This window comes from Calonectris borealis, chromosome Z (genome assembly GCF_964195595.1).
Source record: "Calonectris borealis chromosome Z, bCalBor7.hap1.2, whole genome shotgun sequence".
NCBI lineage: Eukaryota > Metazoa > Chordata > Aves > Procellariiformes > Procellariidae > Calonectris > Calonectris borealis.
In genome coordinates, this window is record NC_134352.1 from 71,344,087 (window position 1) to 71,367,326 (window position 23,240).

Sequence of the window (23,240 nt, forward strand, 5' to 3'; positions counted from 1 at the left end):
GGATACTGTCCTGGTTTCGGCTGGGATAGGGTTAAATTTCTTCCTAGTGCTGTGTTTTGGATTTAGCACGAGGAGAATGTTGATAACACACACTGATGTTTTCAGTTGTTGCTAAGTGCCCTCCTAGTCCAAGGACAGCTCCCGTGCCTACTGACTGAGCTAGGTACACAAGATGGGAGGGAACATAATCAGGACAGCCAGCCCAGCTGGCCAATGGGGTATTCCATACCATGTGACGTCATGCTCAGTATATGAAGGGTAGGCGTGATCCAGGAAGTACCGATCGCTACTTGGTTATCGGTCAGCGCGGGTGGTGAGCAATTGCATTGTGCATCACTCATTTTGTATATTTTATCATTATCATCATCATTGTTATTTTCCCTTTCTTTCCCTGTTCTATTAAACTGTCTTTATCTCAACCCACGAGTTTTTCTCACTCTTATCCTTTCGATTCTCTCCCCGTCCCGCTGGGGGTGGGGGGAGTGAGTGAGCGGCTGCGTGGTATTTGGCTGCCTGCCAGGTTAAACCACGACAGTAAATTATCATAAAAAGTTTTAGGTGAGAGATCTCCTAGAGAAGCTCTACAGAAAGATAACTTTTAAAATCAGGGCAAAAATACGAGGTTAAGGGGGATGGCCTAATAAGCAGAAAATGGGGGGGAATGGACACAGGTCCCTGCTCAGGGCGCCAGGCGAACCCCCGCCCGGCCTCCCTCACCTCAACCTTCCCAGCTGCCCCTACACAACAGATATGGGGCTCTGGAACTTGAGGGCCAGACGAACGAGGACGCAGATGAAGGCCCATCCAGGGGGTTGCCCGAGGCGAGGCAGCCAGCCCCACGCATTACGACTGCCTCCGCTTAATAAAAAAGGAGGGTAATTGTCATTGGTGATTCCCTTCTGAGGGGGACGGAGGGCCCGATATGCCCGCCAGACCCATCCCACAGGGAAGTCTGCTGCCTCCCTGGGGCCCGGGTTGAGGACATCACTAGGAAGCTCCCCGGTCTGGTACAGCCCTCCGATCACTGCCCGCTGCTGGTTATACAGGCTGGCAGTGAGGAGGTTGCAGAGAGAAGTCCCGAAGGGATCAAAAGGGACTTCAGGGCACTGGGGCGACTGGTGGGAGGATCGGGAGCACAGGCAGTGTTTTCCTCGATCCCTTCAGTGGCAGGGCGGAACACTGAAGGGATCAGGAAAACTCATCGGATCAACACGTGGCTCAGGGGCTGGTGCCATCGGCAGAATTTTGGCTTCTTTGACCACGGGGAGGTTTACACGGCACCGGGCCTGCTGGCGACGGACGGAGTTCAGCTGTCTCGCAGGGGGAAAAGGATTCTCGCGTGTGAGTTAGCCGGGCTCATGGAGAGGGCTTTAAACTAGGTTCGAAGGGGGACGGGGATAAAACCAGGCTCTCTAGAGAAGAGCCTACGGACCGCACGCCATTGTCGGGGGAGAAATCGGCAGCCCAGCTCAAGTGCATCTATACCAATGCACGCAGCATGGGCGGCAAACAGGAGGAGCTGGAAGCCATTGTGCAGCGGGGTAGCTATGACTTAGTCGCCATCACGGAAACGTGGTGGGGTGAGTCTCATGATTGGAGTGCTGCAATGGATGGCTATAAGCTCTTCAGAAGGGACAGGCAAGGAAGGAGAGGCGGTGGGGTAGCCCTGTATGTTAGGGAGTGCTTCGACTGTCTAGAGCTCGATGGTAGTGATGACGAGGTCGAGTGCTTGTGGGAAAGGATGAGGGGGAAGGCCAACAAGGCAGATATCCTACTGGGAGTCTGTTATAGACCACCTAGCCAGGACGAGGAGGCAGACGAAATATTCTACCAGAGGCCCACAGAAGTCTCACAGTCGCTAGCCCTTGTTCTCGTGGGGGACTTCAACTTTCCGGACTTCTGCTGGAAATACCACATGGCAGAGAGGAAACAGTCGAGGAGGTTCCTGGAGTGTGTGGAGGATAACTTCCTGACGCAGCTGGTAAGCGAGCCCACCAGGGGAGATGCCTCGCTTGACCTGCTGTTCACAAACAGAGAAGGACTAGTGGGACATGTGGTGGTCGGAGGCTGGCTTGGGCTTAGTGACCATGAAATGATAGAATTCTCAATACTTGGGAAGTAAGGAGGGGGGTCAGCAAAACTGCTACCATGGACTTCCGGAGGGCAGATTTTGGCCTGCTCAGGACACTGGTCGAGAGAGTCCCTTGGGAGACAGTCCTGAAGGGCAAAGGGGTCCAGGCACGTTAGGTCGTGCAGAGAGGAAATTAGAAAGGCAAAAGCCCAGCTAGAACTCAACCTGGCCACTGTCATGAGAGACAACAAAAAATGTTTTTACAAGTGTATTAATGACAAAAGGAGAGCCAATGAGAATCTCCATCCTTTATTGGATGCGGGGGGGAACGTTGCCACCAAGGACGAGGAAAAGGCTGAGGTACTCAACGCCTTCTTTGCCTCAGTCATTAGTAGTCAGAGCAGTTATCCTCAGGGTACTCAGCCCCCTGACCTGAAAGACAGGGACGGCGAGCAGGATAAACCCCCCATAATCCAAGAGGAAGCAGTTAACGACCTGCTACGCCACCTGAACATTCACAAGTCTATGGGGCCGGATGGGATCCACCCGAGGGTACTGAGGGAGCTGGCGGAGGAGCTTGCCAAGCCACTCTCCATCATTTACCAGCAGTCCTGTTTAACTGGGGAGGTCCCAGACGACTGGAGGCTTGCCAATGTGACGCCCACGCCCATCTACAAGAAGGGCCGGAAGAAGGATCTGGGGAACTACAGGCCGGTCAGCCTGACCTCAGTGCCGGGGAAGATTATGGAGCGGTTTGTTTTGAGGGCGCTCACGAGCCATGTCCGGGACAACCAAGGGATCAGGCCCAGCCAGCACGGGTTCATGGAAGGCAGGTCCTGCTTGACCAACCTGATCTCCTCCTATGACCAGGTGACCCGCCTCGTGGATGAGGGAAAGGCTGTGGATGTGGTCTACCTGGACTTCAGTAAAGCCTTTGACACTGTCTCCCGCAGCATTCTCCTAGAGAAGCTGGCGGCTCACGGCTTAGACAGGTGCACTCTTCGCTGGGTAAAAAACTGGCTGGACGGCCGAGCCCAGAGAGTTGTGGTGAACGGAGTTAAATCCAGTTGGCGGCCGGTCACGAGTGGCGTTCCCCAGGGCTCAGTTTTGGGGCTGGTCCTGTTCAATATCTTTATCAATGATCTGGATGAGGGGATTGAGTGCTCCCTCAGTCAGTTTGCAGACGACACCAAGTTGGGCGGGAGTGTTGATCTGCTGGAGGGTAGGAAGGCTCTGCAGAGGGACCTGGACAGGCTGGATCGATGGGCTGAGGCCAACTGTATGAGGTTCAACAAGGCCAAGTGCCGGGTCCTGCACTTTGGCCACAACAACCCCAGGCAACGCTACAGGCTTGGGGAAGAGTGGCTGGAAAGCTGCCCAGAGGAAAAGGACCTGGGGGTGCTGGTTGACAGCCGGCTGAACATGAGCCGGCAGTGTGCCCAGGTGGGCAAGAAGGCCAACGGCATCCTGGCCTGTATCAGAAATAGTGTGGCCAGCAGGAGTAGGGAGGTGATCGTGCCCCTGTACTCGGCACTGGTGAGGCCGCACCTCGAATCCTGTGTTCAGTTTTTTGCCCCTCAGTACAAGAAGGACATTGAGGTGCTGGAGCGTGTCCAGAGAAGGGCAACGAAGCTGGTGAAGGGCCTGGAGCACAAGTCTTATGAGGAGCGGCTGAGGGAACTGGAGTTGTTTAGCCTGGAGAAGAGGAGGCTGAGGGGAGACCGCATCGCGCTCTACAACTACCTGAAAGGAGGTTGTAGCGAGGTGGGGGCTGGTCTCTTCTCCCAAGTAACAAGCGATAGGATGAGAGGAAATGGCCTCAAGTTGCGCCAAGGGAGGTTTAGGTTGGACATTAGGAGAAATTTCTTTACTGAAAGAGTGGTCAAGCCTTGGAACAGGCTGCCCAGGGAAGTGGTGGAGTCACCAACCCTGGAGGTATTTAAAGGACATGTAGACGAGGCGCTTAGGGACATGGTTTAGTGGGCATGCTGGTGTTGGGTTGACGGTTGGACTCGATGATCTTAGAGGTCTTTTCCAACCTTAATGATTCTATGATTCTATTCTATGATTCTATGAAATGCTCTGCAGTAAGATTCTACTGTTACTTTTCCAAAAGGATGAGGCCCAAAGAAAAGCCAAAAAAAAAAAGAGGAGGAAACTATTTAGCACAAACCTGTGCAAGTCAAAAAACCCCAAGCGATCTAGAAGCTTTTGCAAGTACAAGGCAAGGTGGCTGTTGCCTAAAGTGCTGAAATTAGGCAGGTTGGCTTCAGAGTACAACCGCTTAGGTAGCACTCCAAGAAGTGAAAAGTTGAAAGCTTAAAGGATGATGGTAAATGAATTCCTGCCTGGGAAAGACAGGATCTGTGGTTAACTGTGGTTAGCTGGACTGGGATAAATCCTGACTGGTGCTGCCAATGATACAAATCTGACCCCAGCCACCCAGCTCTCCAGAGACCTTCACGCACCCACATCGTTGCTGCAACTTCAAAGCTGATCCCTAAAAATGAGGGATGGTCTAATGCTCTTTACTAAGTCTTTGCCCTCTGCTCACTGATATTTCCAGGTTGTAGATGCTGGTGTTGCACCCAAGACACGCAGGTGGGAGGCAGTGGCCTGGGGGTGTTTTCCCCCTCGCAAAGCACCGAAAGAAAACCCTCTTCACAGGGCAGAAGTTCATCCCGATGCTGACGTGGCAGGAAGGGCCAGGGAGGGGCGATGCCCTCCGCCTGCTCTGCCTCCGCATCAGGGCAGCATGTGCTCAGGGAGCGGAACAGGGGTGCGTTGGTTCCAGCACCAGCGGGAGGTGACCCCTAAGGAGATCCCAGCATTTCCACGCTCCATCCTCACCTGTTGGTGAGCAGGTCTTCCTTGACTTCAGTGTTACAGGACCCAGCACTTCCTACACAAACCACTGCGTTTTCAGTAGTGGAATGAACACTTGTATTTCAGAGGTTTTATGGATTTCCAGTAAGTGTAAACTAGGGCGGGGATGAAATGTTGACATGAGGGAGTGCTTGCTCGCTTGCTTTTTGTAACCCACAGGTGTTGGGTTGCACAGCTGGTATTGCACAGCTCTGCACCTGAAAAGCAACTAAAAAGCTTTGGCTCAGGGAGACTGATGCATAAACAGCAGCTTTCGCTCGCAAAACCTCAGCTTCCAAAGCAAATTTCACCTTAACTAAAACAGTAATTTTTTTCAGGAAAATGGTGCTGTCTGTCATGATTCCATTTGGCAAGCCTCACTAGCTTTACAGCTGTTATTTAGAAACACAGTGTTTGCCAACATGATACAATTGTAGATGCAAGTCTCTACTTCAAAGAGGAAACAGCTTTGAAATGGCAAATGAAGTTTGGTAAATTTTGGCAACTACTTTAACAGTGAATTATCACTGAAAATATTTTTTTGCCATGCAATTACTCTGTTTTCCATGAGAACTCCTGCTGAGCCAGCTCAGGGACAGCAGACGCAGTGGTACCACTTTCATAAGCTAAGGCAAAGCCTCGGTAAAGTATTAACACACACCTACAGCTGTGACCTAAGCACTGACTGATTTAAAATAGATTATTTTTTCCATACTGAGCATTTGGCAGGCTGAACTGAAATGCTTAGATTATTTGATTGATTTCCATTTCTATGATAATTCTGTTTTTGTTCAGTCTTGCCCCCTGTTTGATGCCAGGGATAGGTATTTGGGCTCCAGAGTTTTCCCTCAGCCCCCTCCGTATATTGCGCGTACAGGAGTTGGCATTGCGGTTTGGTTTGTTGCTTGGAGACAGCTGCAGGGACGCACAGTGGCATAAATCACACCTGACTGTTGCTAAGGAAATAGGACCGTCTCCTGCTTTTCCTTCAGGCCTTGTAATAAGAGAGGCAAACAAAATTCGTATTCAGGATATTTAAAATATTGCTTTAATTCAACAAAAGTGAAAAGGAAACTACATAATGCACATCTGTAACAGCTTTCCAGGGGAACAAATACTGCATTTTCTTTCTTCTGGAGGTGATTACTGGAAGCACAGGATTCGAACACATTGTGTGATGGAGGAGAATAATTAGACACAATTTGAATTTGGGGCATAAAAACTCAATAAACTTTTTGGAGGGTTTTTAAACTTGCAGAGCAGTGCCTGCTACTCACCCTAATGTTTATGCGGTTTCAAAGGAAAAAACCAAGACATTTTTGCTACTAAAAGCTTGACTGTAAAAGTGAAAATTGGACTTGAGAAGCTAGTTTTTCCTTCAGGAAGACCATAAAAGAAATGAATTTGTCAAGCTAATGAAGAATCACAGATGCATACTTCAGTTGTCCTTGACAAAACGCTCATTAAGGAGTTAGCTAAGAAAATGTATTTGGGGAACAACAGAGAATGTGTGAACGCATTTCCCAGTCTCTCCCAGCTTTCTCTTAGGCTTCTTTCCCAAGGAGAAACTGGGATGCGGCACGAGCACGAAGGCTGGTCAGATGGACCTATTGCTGCTGCTGGTCCCTCAGAGTAGCGGGAAGGAGTTGGGCATCCTCTGTTCTGAATCATTCTTTCCCCTTGGTGAAAGCAGCGTGCAAATAGCTCCCTTTTTGTAAATGCTTCACAATGTGCAGTGTATGTTATTTTGCCCTTTTTCAAGTAAGACAAACTTTCTCATCTTTTATCCTTTGCAAAACCTATGTAAGTCCCTAATCAGCACAGCATACCAAATCTACATGTTGCATTGTGTTGGAAACAAAGTTCATCACTACAGGGAAACACATCCTTGGAAATTTTACTCTTGAGAGGTATTAAGAGGTTTAGAGGTACCTAAATGTTTAGAGTCTGTTACCAGTACTGGCACTGATTTGCAGGTCTCATAATTATTTCTTTATGTCTCATTTATTTATTTTGATTTATACAACCAATAAAGGAAAAACCTATCCCTGTCCCTAAGCATTCCTCATAACTTTTAAGATCTGTCTTAAACTTCCCAAGCTTTATCAGACAAAGCACAAGCAACAACATTTGTTCCCTCTTATGAATCTTTTAAAGACCCCAGCTTAAATGCCCATCATTTATCCTCCTGAGAAGTTTCACCTTCAAAGTTCAGGAAACGAAGCTGGGCTTTGTAGGCTTGACCAGAATACCTTTCTTTAGGCGAAACAAAAATGTCAAACAATAAAATTGTTCCCAGTAATTCATCCCCTCTGATGCAGGGCAAGGTTGATGGCATGAACGGCTGGTCCTGGTGACGGCCGGCGGAGGGTCAGGCAGGAGGTGGGTCCTGAAGCTTTCCCCACCAGGGGGGAATTTGCAGTTGTAGGAGCCACTGAGGGGAGCTGTAGAAAAGCCAAAGCAAAAACCTGTCCAGGATTTCACAGGCACCTTTAACCACCTGAATGCTAGTATGCTAATCACTCCTTCAGGTTATGAATTTGTATTGCATTAATGAGTAGAGGTCCCTATTAGCATGTCACTGTGAACAACACCTGAGCTGAAGACTTTACTGCTACAGTAAGAAAGTGAATTGCAAGGAGAGGGAAAAGTGAGGAAACAGTGAGGGTCAAGGTAGTACACAGTGCTGCCAGAGCATCTGCCCAACCACTGCAAGGTTTTTTGTAGGTGCTGTGCTGTGAGTGGATTACAAGAAGAGTTTAAAAGAAATTACTATTCCTTCTCCTTTCTCCTGCCCTCTTATCTCTCACAGACACAGGCAGTTTTAGCAGAGAGATTCATTGCCTTTTCTTACTTATATTTTTAAATATTTTCTTTATGTGTGTACATGAAATGCCAGAAGTTCCTTTTATATCTAGCAAAACTTCCTTTTTTCAAGGACTGGGTGCACAGTAAAAGGACATTCAGATTATACCCATGTACTTTTGTGAGGATTTTTTTTTCCAAAGGTTATTATTCCTTGGTTGGCAAACCATTTATCCACTGCAGGCATGCACACAGCTTCTGAAATCCTTTGCTCTCATATTTTTCTTAATTATCCTTCTTCATTGTCCTAGAGCTCCTCTCCGTGCAGCAGAAAGAAGGTTGCACTTCAAACCAATCTCGGCTGAACTTCTCTAACTTCCTGAAAGTTGCTCAAACAGCTTCTCCCAATAAAGAGAATTTCTAGAATATTTTGTTGTGAGAAGTATTGGAGAAGAGAGTTAGGGTGGTGACTAATATATATTCTTCTCTCAGAAATCCCTCTAGTGCGGGTCATGAACCGTGTCCCAGATGGATTTCCAACTTCAAGTGTGCGTGCAATGAAGCACGTTTCTCAAAATGGCTTTGTTCTTCCTGGAGGCAGTAGGGTTTCAAAGTACGCCTTTGACCTCTGGGATGCCTTTAGTTTGAGGGATTAAGGACAGCTGTCTCCACACAGGTCGAGAAAATTTTCAACCTGGGATCTCAAGTTGGTTTCCAGAGAAGAAGAACAGTGCAGGAGATCAGTGCGTATTTCTGACTCTCACTTGCAATGGAATAAGTAGCTCCTGCTTTCCCTTCTCCTCTACAACACTCTGGCTGTTTAGCCAACAGTGTGACTTGCAAAGCTCTTGCAACATCCCAGGGAAAGCCAAAACAGCACTTGTGAAGGCTGGGTCCCTTGCATTCAGCACTGAGCCTCCCATCGACTTCAAAGGGGCTGTGTCTCCTCAGTCTGTGCGTGATTCAAGTTGTTTATCATCCAGACCATTCACAAACCTCCTGCTGCCGCTTCCCTTTCAGCAATGGAAAATTCTTCCAAAAATGACATTCTAAAAATGGGACTGAGTTTTGCTGGCTTTTTCACTTCATATGGCTAGTGGAATAACACATCAATGCTCCTGTTTCTCAGATGGCATATGCTTAACATAACAGTGAGGAGACATTACCAGTTTATCTTTACAATTTAGCTGCTGCTGAATATGCTGTACCATTTCGACACAGAGATTTTCAACAAAATACTTACGCCCTGAATCAATGTACATTTTCTTCCATTCATAAATATGTATTGTCTGATTTTGATATGCTTACATACGTACACTTGCATAAATCTGTTGATTTACATAGAACTGCATCTCACCACACTTCAACCCAGAAAGAATCTTGTTAAAACAAAAGGCTACTTAAAAATCTTCAAATTGAACCTAGCACTTAAAATTACACTAATTAAGCCTACATAAATACTTTGTTATGTTCTGCCACTGTGCTCTGCTCAGAAAGGTCCTTTCATTTGTCTGGAGAGCAATGAAACCAAACTTTTTTTCTCTCCAGCTTCTTCCTCTTCTCCAAGTCTATCTGCACCTCCTTCGTTTCACGGTGCCTTTGCTGGCGCTGGGGACTGCCCTGACAGCAGCTGTGGACATAACCCAGCCGTCCCCTGGCTCTCCAGACCCAGCCTCCGTGTCAGCCCCAGCGCCCGAGGAGCTTTCTCTGCACTGCAGCCCGCTGACGCCGACGTTCCCAGCACCGCTCCTCCCAGTCTCCTCCCGAGGCTCGTTTAGCTTTATCCTCAGGTATGTGGGCTTCGCAAAGCTGTAATTACCGCGAGGAAAACACCCTGCATTTCCCCTTAGGTGAAAGAAAACAGCATGCGCACTGGCTGGCTGAAGTTTCTTTCCACAGCAGCAGAAATTGGAAGTCTGTTGCTTTGCACACACAAGAAAGGGTATTTCAGTGAAGTTTGTATGTCTGTGTGCAGATCACTGCAAAATTCTTTTGCTTTTCATGGTCTTATCCGTATGAGCCCCACTGACCTCCACAGGGTCTGGAGCCGACATGAGGAAGAGCAGATACTGCACATTATAGCACAGCCGTGCTCTAAGTTGCTCAGCCCTTGCAAAAACACATGTTGAAACCAGCTGGTTTGTGGAAAGGACAGGGAATATTTATTGCTGTAAAGGATTGCTTTTCCTTATCGCCCCGAAAAATTGTAATGAGAAGACTGAGGATCTGAAAAAAAGCAGAACAACTAAAAGATCAGATGTATATTAAGGCAAAATGATGGTATGCTGAGCTCAGGCTATGGGTCAAGGAAAGGAGCTGCCCAGTACTGTTGTGTGAAGCACTGGGGCTTTGTTTTGTCGTTGGAGTGACATTTTGGATTTGCAAGGGACACTTCAAATTTAGATTCCACTTTTGATGAGACATCCTTCTCCCCTTGAAAAAAAAAAAAAGATGATCTCCAGTGCTCACAGTGGGCGTTGTGGGGGTAAGGCATGAACAGCTGAGCTCCCAGCCCCGGCGCCAGTCCTGCTGGCAAGGGCGTGAGCACTGTCTGTCCCTCCAGCTGCTCATCCCGAACGGCCCCATCCCTCCCACTGCCGTCCTGCTGGGATCTGTCTTCCCTGCCCCCTATTTGATTTAGGGGGCAAAAGACAACTTTTGAAGGGATTATTTTAATTTGCCAACGTGTATTTTTCAACAGGGCTCTGGATGTCAGGAGAACGCGATCAGACTTTAAGGTCTTGAATCCAAAAAGCAGGTGCTGAAACACTCTTTGTTAGACTATGACCACATGTAGGTGCTTCATTGGATCAAGGCCTTATTCTGATTTCCAAGCTACTGCATCCAATGAAAAATAGTTAAAAATGGGTAAAATGGGAAAACACTGCTAAAATACTGGCAGGCTGTGAGGACCACTGTATTAAAGCTGCAACCTGCACGAGCTGCTGGAAGCATGCAGCACTTGCAGCACATTGGAGGGTGGTTTGCAGGTTCTCCTACCTGCTCGAGAGCAGCGGGAGGAGGCTGGTGAGAGCCAGGCTGCACCTTTTGCCCTTTGCGATGGTTTATGGTGCTTGTGGGTTACATAGCGAGAAGTCTCAGATTGCCTTTTTAAGCCTGGTCTTTCCCAAGAGAATTAGCCAAGTATTTTACAGCTTAGCAGCTAAAATGTGTGACTTTATATTGCAAAAAATAATGAGTTTTAATCTTTAATATGCTAAGGCACATGGAGGACAGGGAGGTGATTTGAGACAGCCAGCATGGCTTCACCAAGGGCAAGTCCTGCCTGACCAACCTAGTGGCCTTCTGTGATAGAGTGACTACATCAGTGGACATGGGAAGGGCTACTGATGTCGTCTATCTGGACCTCTGTAAGGCCTTTGACGTGGTCCCTCACAACATCCTTCTCTCTGAATTGGAGAAGTATGGATTTGATGGGTGGACTGTCCAGTGGGTGAGGAATTGGTTGGATGGACGTATCCAGAGGGTAGTAGTCAACGGCTCAATGTCCAGATGGAGATCGGTGACAAGTGGTGCCCCTCAGGGGTCCATATTGGGACCAGTACTGTTTAAGATCTTCATCAATGATAGAGGCAGTGGGATCGAGTGCAACCTCAGCAAGTTTGCAGATGACACCAAGCTGAGTGGTACGGTTGACATGCCTGAGGGACAGGATGCCATCAGAGGGACCTGGACAAGCTCGAGAAGTGGCCCATGTGAACTTCATGAGGTTCAACAAGGCCAAGTGCAAGGTCCTGCACATGGGTCAGGGCAAGCCCCGGTATCAATACAGGCTGGGGGATGAAGGGATTGAGAGCAGCCCTGCTGAGAAGGACTTGGGGGTACTGGTGGATGAAAAGCTGGACATGAGCCAGCAATGTGCACTCACAGCCCAGAAGGCCAACCGTATCCTGGGCTGAATCAAAAGAAGCGTGGCCAGCAGGTCGAGGGCGGTGATTCTGCCCCTCTGCTCTGCTCTGGTGAGACCCCACCTGCAGTACTGCGTCCAGCTCTGGAGCCCTCAGCACAAGAAAGACATGGACCTGTTGGAGCAGGTCCAGAGGAGGGCCACAAAAGTGATCAGGGGGATGGAACACCTCTCCTATGAGGACAGGCTGAGAGAGTTGGGGTTGTTTAGCCTGGAGAAGAGAAGGCTCCAGGGAGCCCTTACGGCGGCCTTTCGGTACTCAAAGGGGGCTTATAAGAAAGATGGGGACAGACTTTTTAGCAGGGCCTGTTGGCATAATGGTTTCAAACTAAAAGAGGGCAGATTTAGACTAGATATATGGAAGGAATTTTTTTTGATGAGGGTGGTGAAACACTGGCACAGGTTGCCCAGAGAGGTGGTAGATGCCCCATCCCTGGAAATGTTCAGGGTCAGGTTGGACGGGGCTCTGAGCAACCTGATTGAGTTGAAGATGTCCCTGCCCATGGCAGAGGGGTTGGACTAGATGACCTATAAAGGTCCCTTCCACTCCAAACTATTGTATGATTCTACGATTCTATGATTCTATCTTAAGGGGATTGTATTTTTATTAGGAATTCATCACATCTTTTATTCTCTTGGTGTCATATGGATCACTACATTTTCAAACTTAATTATCTTTATAATCCAGAGTTGTACTGCATTTAATGAAAATGTTCTTAATGACTTTTCATTCTGGTAGCAAGTCGTGATGGACAGCGATTAGGGCCCAATCCCGTGGGCAGAAAATTCTTTTGGAAACTGATGTCTGATTTCCAAGCTCTAGGAATGGTTCATTAGGTACAGTGTGGTCAGGCAATTAAGGTCTTAGGTGCATAATTTAATTTGCCATGTAGGTCAAGAGTGAGGCAGCAATTCAGAGCAGAAAGAAGTGGAGCCGAGTCTACAGGAATCAGGAGGAGCTGGATGGCAGAAGGACAGACATTCTCTGAAGAAAAAGCAAGACCAGCTCCTCCATGCCATCGCCCCAGAGGATGGAGGTCCAAGGGCAGAGATAAAACCCAGAAGTTGGTCTCTAACCTCCTGGTGATACCACCACCTTTGGATATCAACTTTCCCCATGCCCTTGGGAGATTCTTTTACTCTCTTCGTTACCACCCACTTTTTCCATTCTCTTGTTTTATCCCTCTTTCTCTCTCATTTCATTTTCTTGGGCTGGAAGACAAAATATCCATGGTTTCATGTAAGAATTTTTATGTTTTTGCACAGGATATTACCTCTGAGCAACAACTGTGTAGCATTCTTTACATCACAAGGTGGAATGGGTCACACCATGGAAACTCTGACTTCCCACAGGTAGTTGTCGTCTCTGTTTCTCTAGCGTCGGTGCTTCCTTTCCTACCTCTTCCTCTAGAGAAGCCAGGTGCACCACCCCTTTCTTTGGAGTTGAGACACTGCCCTGCATCCTGTACTACTCAACCTGCAAATGCCAAGCTGGAACAACTGCACTGCTCACACCGATCATGGGGTGTGTGTAATTAAAAAGGGACATTACCTCTCATAGCCCCAGCAGGCACTGACTGCAGCCTGTGGAATATGGCTAGCATAATAGTTCGAGTAGTCCGCTAAAATCTCATTACTCCTGCTGACTATTTTCAACACCTTTTGGGAGTGCTTCATTACTATGCAAACAGCAAGAGCCTGTGTGGAAAGCCTCATCCAGGATGCAGAAATGCATCTTTCGTGAAACATGACTCCAGTTGCCAAGAGTGGAACTGACCACTGTTAACACTCCGCAGCTCCTGCTGGAAAGTCTCTGTGTCATCTACCATCCTTTCTATTTAAAAATAGAAAAGACTTTTCATCTCCAGTGGCTTAGGATATAAGCACAGTAATCGCAGCAGCTATTAACCAACTGATACTAGTTTTCCATCCAGTAGCGTATTTTCATTATCTTCACTGATTTTGGACTATTCTCCAACAGGCACAGAAATAAAAATAATTCGTTTATTATTGCTTAATATTCATTGCTTAAGCAGCCATTATACATTTATTTGCTTTCACTATTTTCTCATTTAATGCAGTTCCCATTTCTTTTAGCCTCTTTTAAATAACATTTACTACAGAACATGAATGGTTTGACTGATGTTTGCTCTTTTAAAAATAATCCTACAGCAAAGAAATGGGGACTACATAATAGTGCATATGTGCTGCTCAGTCATAGCCAAGATCAATTACAAGATGTCATTCTGAATATCTTGATGGTAAAGAAACAGTTGTAAAATCTGTCCCTTTTTATAGCACTTAATTTCCATACTTTAACAAATCAAAAAGTACTTTACTATCTATTTAGAAATACTATTTCACTTTTCTCCCTCAGTTGCTAAATACCCTGCAGTAGGTCTGAACTACATCCTAAATGGCTGACGCATACAAACTGATTGCATCTGCTGTTTCTGATGGTCCACTGTAAAATCCTGCAAGCACTATCCACTTCTGATTATTGTGACCACGTCAACAGTACATTGGGTGGCTACACGAACTATGATCAGCACTGCAGCTTGCTTCTGCATTGCCTGTAGTAACTCCACTGCTAAACTACCTCATTTAGCTCTTGTTTATGTTAAAACAGAGTTTCCTCCCTTGAGAATGTGCTGAAATTCAAATGCTTGAATCAAGCTTTGTCTTGAAGTCCTTTACAAAGCTAAACATAGGGCCTTCAAGTCACAGAGACACTTGCTCACGATAAAAATGTTCATGAGCTTCTATAGAAAATTTTTAAACATTGTCAGGTCTATTTAGAAAGAAAAAGCAACCTCTCTCTCATCCTTCCCTGTACCGAAGTTGCATACTTTGCTGTGATCTTATAGCTAGAAAATAGGACTTTTCATGTTCTGCCGTTGCTGCTCTCGGTAATGCCATTAGAGTCCTTGCAGGAATGTCAACATAACCAAACTTGTTTATTTTTAACCAGGTAAAAAAGTAGCTGCTGCTGTGTTTTTAAGCAAACATCTTAAGTGAGACACAGCATGACTCTGCATGACAAACTTAGAAAACAAAAAACCAAGAAAAACCTTCTTCCAGAAACCTGAGAAATACTCTTCAGAGAGTAGTAGCTATAATGAAATTGATTTCCACCTGAAGACTGGATACATATATTATCATTCATCTCTTTATTTCAAGTTTCTAGAATTCGATAAACTATAACGAACTGTCTTGCCATACACTTTAATGATTTTATTCTGTTCTAATAGTAGATGTAATATGCATTTTGGACTTGATTTTTATTTGCATTAAGACGTATATATTTTCTTGGGTCCTCTGTATATTATTGTAATGCCTCTGCTTTTGTTATAAAGTATGCAAGTAAAAACATATGTTGGATCTTTATATTAACCGTAGTTCACAACAACAAAGAGTGGGGATAACATTAACATCCTGACATTTGTGAGCTGCCCAGAACAAATATGGCTCCTTCTCAGATTCAGTATCAGCACCAGCAAGGATGCTCAGATTCTCTTAGTAGAGAATAACAAATCAGAGTGCAGAATAAACCACATTTTCTTTTGCTTGAAAAGCAGAAACAGACATATTCTTTCCCATAAAATGAGGAAAAGGCTATTTACCCTGTTTCTACAAGACTTTTTTTTCTGTCTGCTCGGAAATTTTGTAAGCTGTTTTGACAGGACAAATACTCCTAAATAGAGATTGCTTAATGAATGCAAGGTGAAATTGTCAAAGTAACAAGATGAAGTATGAAATGACAACAAAAATACTTGTCACCTCTTCTATTCACCCATATGGTCATTTAAAAAATGATCTCATTCAATCAATCTACTTACTTTGTCTCTTAAGGGTTTTATGTGCTTGTCTTACCGATAAAAATGACTTTTTACACTTGTTAGCCATAAGAAGTAAAGAACTTGAGAATAACACGGATTCACTGCATTCTCAGGTAACAAGAAGATAATTGGGAACTCAGCTGCAGACAACTGGAAGGGTTTTGCTGCCCAGATGTGACTGATGGCATCATTTAAAGCCATGAGAGCTGTAAATATGGGATGGCAGCCAGGATTTGTTCTGAAAAACTTCTATTAATAGAAATGGGCAGTAATAAGGAGGAAGAGACCAAACCTCAGAAGCAGAATCCACAGAAAAACTTCAAATATTTAAACAATAGTAATTCTTCTGTTTGAAGCCTCATTTTGAACTCTTAACAACAGATTTAGAGTAGCCTCTATATAAATCAGATATAATAGGAAAATTACAGAGAGACAATGCCCCATTTAGCCATTTTTTCTTTTACCTTTCAGAGTGGAATGTACTTTATGTAATTTAGAGAAAAAGATCCTGTTACTCCTTTGTTATTCACATGATTAAAACAGATGCCAAGGACATATAAAAAGGTAAAGTATCTGACTGTTAAAATGACAAAGTATAACAGTGGATGTTACCATTAAAATGCTATTTTTTAAGAGAATAAAAACAATGGGAAGCCTTTTTTAACAATGAAATTAATTTTAAGTGCTGAAGAGACATTCCTACTGGCTAAATTACTCTGTTTTTCTGTTCCATTGAAGCAGAGGTGTCACTATTCATTCATGCTGTTATAGTTGCAGACTGGAGAGAACACAATACGTGATGAACAGATAGTACAATTTCAGTTTTCCTTCTCTTCATGGCATCTTCAGTGAGCTCAGCATAGTTGTGAATAAAAGAGCAAAGATGGTATTTTTCAGTATCTTGGCACTGCCTTTCATTTTCATTGTATCTGGTCTCTCTTAAGCTTTTAAAGTATTTGATTCCTGGAATCCACTTTCTTTGACAGTTCAGACTTGTTATGTGTAGGAATTTCAGTAATTTGACCACAAATGTGATTATTATTTTGTTTACTTTTTTTAAATAGGAACAAAAGTTTGTATGGATGCCCTGATTTTGATTTACAGGCTGCCATTGTTTATAAATCAGTTAAAATTAGTAAAATGGCAGGTTCAACCTAAACCACAGTAAGCTGCTCTTCAATCAAGATAAGTGAAGAGTTTGTTCTGGTTTTTATTTAAATTCTTCCCAAGCAGATATAGACAAATGCTGAAGTTTCAAACCACTGAAAAGCTCCAAAAAGCTACCTTTTAAGTCAAAGCTTCCACATACAGGTTTTTTTCAGGTTGTAGAGATGTTTCCCATAAAACCTTCTTCTCCTATCCCACTTCCCTCCAAATTATTCAAGCCTGCGTTCCCACAAGTTCATAGAGATCCAGTGCCAGATTTTAAGCCTGCTATCTTAGCAGTTACAGTGCATTAGAAACAGAGGCGAACCTCTTCAAACATGATTAGTGTGAGTCATGTTAGAGGCGGACTGGTTTTTACAAACCAGAGTATCCATGGTTTGAAAATCCAGACTATGAAGACTCTTTCTTTGGGCATTAAAAAAAAGAAGATACAAAAGCTCTAACTACTCGTGGAGGCGAAGGCTAACAAGTTTCTACTCAGCGCAGAGAGGGACGTTTACAGTTCTCCAGGTCAGCAGAAAGCATTACTGAGAGACCTGGAATTATATCAGATGGTTTAGGCATTATTATACATAATAATACATTTTAAAATGACAGTGTTTTGCAGGTATTTGTTTTATTGTGCTCTGAGCTACACCCAAAGTTTTAGAGACTGGAGGAGATCAACAACAGTATTAACAACATGTTTAACCTTTCAAAAAAGCTGTATACTTCAGTTTTATCTCAGAAAAGATAGAACACATAGTGGAGTGGATAAGAATTCAGCAGCAGTTTTCCAGGTAACCAGAGCAATCATTAATAACTTTGCCACTTAAATTAAGTTGATCCAATCATGCTGATAAAAACATTCATTACTACTTACTTGAATGCTCTTAGAAATCTTGACCTTTTTTTGCTATAATTTCTTCCTGTCCTTTGAAGATGATGTAAAGTAACATCTTCCATCTTTAGGTCATTAGTGGCTTTTATGTCTTTGTATCCAAAATGTGGCTTAGTCTTTTTTTTTTTTCCCCCCACACACATTTACTAATACCAGTGATTTTGGAAGGGGCAGATTAGCATGCTAATAGGCAGGAAGTAATACTGCAAAAATTAAACCTGTCTCAGTGACTGTTTGCTTACTCCTCCCCCTTTTTCATGTATTACGCGACTCAGATTCAACATCTCCCCCGAGGTCAACCATTTATTCACATTTCCCCAGTAAAATCCCACCTTAAGAGCTATTTCTATTGCAAAAAGTGAGTCAGCAAAATTTCCTTTATTTTTAAAAACCTCAGAAATACTAACTCATTTTCCAAGAATTCATTCCTTTCTTTTCTGGCTGAAGGAAGAGCTTTTCTTCATGTTTGCTCTGGAAACTTGGACAGAAAGAGAAAAGAGGGTTATTATTAGTTGTTCCCTGCATTTGTATTTCCAAAGCCAGCTGTTATAGAAGATGTTGAGTGAGAACACAAACTACAAGACCACAGCTGACCCTCCTAGGAATTCAAGGTGAATTGATGATGATATCATTCAAGGTGAATGATGATTGATCCTGGCTCAGGCATGGTTCTCACCAGGCACTGTTTTTGACAGATCTACTAGGTGAACTTCCACAAGTGTATCAACAACTTTGATAAAAACAAACAGTCACGCTGAAGTCAAGAGATCAACCTTGTTGTAACTGTTCAAGATGGCTCAGAGTTTTATCAGGTTCATCATTCATTGATCTGGAGGCAGTAACGTAAATGCTTTGTTAATGCCAACATTTAAGATGCTTCTCCAAAGACAGGTTGTGAATGAGAGTGGAAGATACTACTTTGGATCATCCTCAAAGGACAATAAAAAAGTATTGCCAAAAAAATTACAGATCATAGAATAGTTTGAATTGGAAGGGACCTGTAACAGTCATCTAGTCCAAGCCCCTGCCATGGGCAGGGACATCTTCAACTCAATCAGGTTGCTCAGAGCCCTGTCCAATCTGGGCTTGCATGTTTCCAGGGATGGGGCATCTACCACCTCTCTGGGCAACCTGTTCCAGTGTTTCACCACCCTCATTGTAAAAAATTTCCTCCTTATATCTAGTCTAAATCCACCCTCTTTTAGTTTAAAACTATTATCTCTTGTCCTGTCGCAACAGATCTCCAAGGAGCGTTCAAGTAAGAAGCAATGCTTTTTTAATGTGAGTAACCCACCACTAATTGCAAAAGGAGAAGTTTGCATCAGAGGCAGACAAGCCTGGCACAGGAATCAGCTGCGAGATGTGCCCAGGTCCCAGCCGAGAAAGCGTTCAATCAACCCCTTGCCAAGGTCGGGGAGGTTATTGCAAAGTCTCAGGGCTACGCAGGGGAAGAAGAGCCAGACATTGCCCCTAAACGCCATCCTAGGAGCAGATGCTTCGGCGGCTACAGCTCCGTGTCCGTGGCCGAGCTCTCGGGTGGGCTCTGCTGCCTCTCCCCGACCTGGGGGCACGGCGATGGGGCTGAGCCGGCCGGCTGGAGAGGTGCATGTTGGCGGGTGCGAGGGGCCGGTGCAGATGTGGCTCCCGCCCAGGGCCTGGGCGGTGACACCGCTCCCTCCCCCATCCCCCTGTGTTATTTAGGGCGTTTTCGCCCTCCCGAGCACCCCGGGCCCCGCCGCCGGTGATGCCGTGCGGCCCCGCCCGCACACGCCGCTGAGAAGGGACGGGGGAGCCCGGCGGCGGCAGACCGAGGGGTCTCACAGGACCCCGGCGCTGCGCCGGCGGGAGGCGGCCGGGGGCAGCGCTGGGGCTCGGCGGGCGCCGGGGCTCGGCGGGCGGGGGGAGGTGGTGCGGGGCGGGGCCGGGCGGGGGCCGAGCGGGCTGGAGCGAGCGGCGGCGGGAGAGCGGCAGGGGCACGGCGGCGGCGGCGGCATGGCTTCCTCGCAAGGGAAGAACGAGCTGCGGTTCGCCGACTGGATGGCAGCTCTGCCCGGCAGCATCCACCGCACCCCGCTCACCAACCTGGCCATCCCAGGTAGGTGCTGCCATCTCCCCTCCCCGCCGGCTGGGCTGCGCCGGGAGAGGACAGCGGAGCGCTGAAGGCGTTTCAGTTCTTCATGCCGCCGAGGAGGCAGCGAGCGGCGGGCTGTGCTGCTGCGGCTCTCCTCTTGAGATGTCTTACCGTGCGCTGCCTCGAATAAGAGGAGCGGGGCAGGTGCACGGAGGGGTGCCTGCAGGACGCGGTTCTTGCGACCCCAAACCGTAACGAACTTGGAGGCGACGGCTGGCAGAGTGCACAGGCTAGATCTGTTGTTTGTGTGGGAAAGTGGCGGGTTCCTATACCTCTTTACTTGCGTAACAGTCCATTTACTGCACCTCCTGTACGACCGAAATGCCACGTATTGCCTTGCCGCGTATTGCCTCGTAAACTTGTGTGGCGAGGTCGGGTCTGAGCTCGGGGGGGGGGATTGGGGAAGGATGCTGGGCTGCCGGCTGTCGTGAGGGTTGACAGATTGCACCACTGTGCGACTTCATTTCTTGTCACCTTCAGAAAACATTCGATCTCAACCTAATTGAAGTAAGATGAGAAATGGCAGGTCATGGTGCTTTGATCATGAACTCTTTCTTTCCTGCGCTCTCTGCATTTTTTTGGTAAGGTATTAACTATAACTGTAGACTTACGCAAAATACATGTCAGAATCCAAACCAGTAATTGATTCAGATGATTCCTGGTTTGAGGGAGCACCTCATTTTGCAAGATCTCTTTACCAGCATCCTGTCCCCTCTGAGATGCCTTAACAGGAATGATGTTCAGAGATGCTGAAGCTGTAACATCTCTTAAGCTCCTTATGAGAAATGTTCACTTCTTGCAAGTTTTGTGTAGCAGTTGCTTGTGTTACAGCAATTTTTATAACACTAGTCAAAGATATTTTTTAAGACAATGTAATTGCAGGAGCTATTTGCTAGAATGTGTTTTCCATAGTTTCGTTTAAGCATAAGTGTGCCCTTATAAAATCATGTGTCTCTTAGTTTCTTACAGTTTGCACAAGCTATGTCTAGTGCTACACTGTTTTTTGCTATTGGTTGAATATATCGTGTATAAACCTGTGTCCCTCCGGGGCATAGGAATCCAGCATCTGTAACTGTTACGTCAAATCATGTTGGAGCTGTAAAAGCTTTTGGTGTTAATAACTTTTCATTAACCCACAAGCTGTGCAGTGTTCTTGCAGAACACTGGCTATGATGAGAAGTGAGTCTGTTTGTGATTCATTGGGCCTTTACAGGTTAAATGTATTGGTTTAGAGACTTTTTCTTGGTTTTTGAGGAGATCATGATCAAACTTACTTGCTTCCAAGTGCAAGAAATTGCCTTTGGTATGCATCGCCTTAAACTGACTTCCTTGACTGAAGCATCATGAGGCCATTATTGGTGCATCTATCTCACCAAGATCTCTCAGTTACTTTCTCATAGCCTCTTTGTAAAGTATAGGACAGTTTTTCACAGCGGATGTTTTTTTCAGAGCTTTGGCAGTAATAATATAAGCTTTCACACTTCGTTAACATGTTTAAATTAAAAAAAACCAAAACAAACCTACTGGGGGCTGTAAGTGCCAGTAAATCCCAGCACAGCATTAAGCAGTGGGCAAGTTCTGCAGCCTGTAAACGCAGAGATTGACCCCTCACATTGGCAGAAGGGTTTTGTTCATGTAACAGCCATGCACACAGTTTTGCTTTTTGTGAAATTAGCAGCAAAACTTAGGTATGACTTGAGTGGCATAGTGTTAAGACCTTTGAAATGCACCCTTTTGTTATTATAAATTGACACAAACCTCACTTGCCTGCCTATGTCACTTTTAAAATGCCAGCTTTGGCAAATAAAGCCTTATGGGGAGGGGGGCGATATATTTCATATGAATTTGTCAATTAGGGAGTCTGGCACATAGGCTGTAGTTTAAACATTATAACAGTAGATTTATTATTATATTCAACATACGATGTGGAAATATATAATATTAGTACAAAGGCAAACATGGGATTGGTTTCATCCTTCAAGAAGAAATAACCTTTGAGACATTCATAATGTTTATTTGGAAGTTTCCTCCTGTATGACCACAGCTGAACATTAATAGCTATTAACATATAACTGCTATTCAAGTAGTTAATGCAAGGAATGTGTAGAATCCAAAACCTCGTATGTCAAATCTTCACAGTTTTAACTTATGTATTTTTAACTAACATTTAATTTAAACTAACATTTAATTACTAATGTATTCATCGAATTGCTGCTATATCTTGTAAATAGCATTTTGTTTACATTGTTTCTTTTTTTTCCTTACCAAAAGAAGTTAACAGTACATTTTTGTTTTTTCCAGCAGAATGTAAGCTTCCCTTGCGCAGTAGGAATACGGATTTTGACCTTAATTCAGCAGGATAGAATTCCGTTCCGGAGCCAGAGTCCAATGCTAATGTTGAAGAAAACAAACTATTAGCTTGAAAACGTTAGAATGAATTTTCCAAATGAATGTGTCATCACTTGTCCAATACACAGGATGTTCCACTGTATTAGGGGAAAAATGTTGTTGTTTTATTAGAAATCATCAGTACATTTCTCATTGTTTAGAAGGAGTGCTTGGAACTGAGATGATACACTGTGTTGTTTTTGCACAGACATGCATGTAATATTTTAACTTGCACGGAGAAGCACAAAACCAATAGTATTATGTCATGATCGTATTTAAACAATACTGTTGAAGGTATGTTATGTTCATATTATGTTTAAAAACATGAATGATAACATCTTTTTTTTTTTTTTTTAAATTGGTCAGTTGTTAAGTTTATGCAGGCACAAATTTACACTATTTATCACCACTTATGCTTCCATAGTCATTCCTGGATTTTGTTAGTATTCCAGTAAATTAATTTACTCTTTTCATTCTCTGCAGTTCAAGCCAGGTACTTTTGTTTTCCTAAGACCAGGAATCCCGTAGATGAGGCAGAGATCTCTAACAAAACTTCTGCCAGCTTTGTCAGTCAGGAACTTTTCCATTTGGATTTCTTCCAAATACGAGGATGATGTGTTACACCATGATGTTTTCTTCTTTTATTGTGCTGTCTTTGTCTGTGTTCTCTTGCACTGCAAATGGCAGATTTTTCTTAAGTGAGGGATACCAGTAGTGAATAATATTATACACTGTTTGGAAATAAAATAATCTCTTAGCTTCCAGTAAATATCACGCATATTTAATCTTCTATTGCTATGACAATTGGAACAATGAAAGGACATATTCTTAGGATTTCAGCGCAAGATGTATGTCTCCTAGTGTTTGTAAACTGCCTCTTATGTTAAAAGATCTGCCTGGCTAAACTCACAAGTCGGGCTAAGAAAAAGTTGGAGGATTGTGGGGTTTTTTTTTGTTGTTGCTGTTTGCAGGGGGCAGGGGGTGTCTTTTGGTAGTTGGTAAAGTGTAGTTTTGTTCAATGCCTGCGCCTCTTAGACCAGGATAAGAAATAGTTTTTTGTAGGTAATGTACATTTATAGCACTGAAATCTTTGTGCCCCCAAGTTGAGGCTATAGAGAGGTGAGGTATAGAGAGCCTATGTATTCCGCTGTGTTAATGCCCTCTTC

At 44.8% G+C, this 23,240-nt stretch overlaps 1 protein-coding gene across 1 annotated transcript in view; it reads left to right on the forward strand.

Annotated features, from left to right (window-relative positions):
• Positions 1–19,547: 19,547 nt before the first annotated feature.
• PLCXD3 (phosphatidylinositol specific phospholipase C X domain containing 3) overlaps positions 19,548–23,240 on the forward strand; it is an 84,212-nt gene continuing 80,519 nt past the window's right edge. The window contains exon 1 of the mRNA XM_075136654.1: positions 19,548–19,650. Coding sequence (XP_074992755.1) covers positions 19,548–19,650 — 103 coding nt within the window. The remainder of the gene's footprint in view (positions 19,651–23,240) is intronic.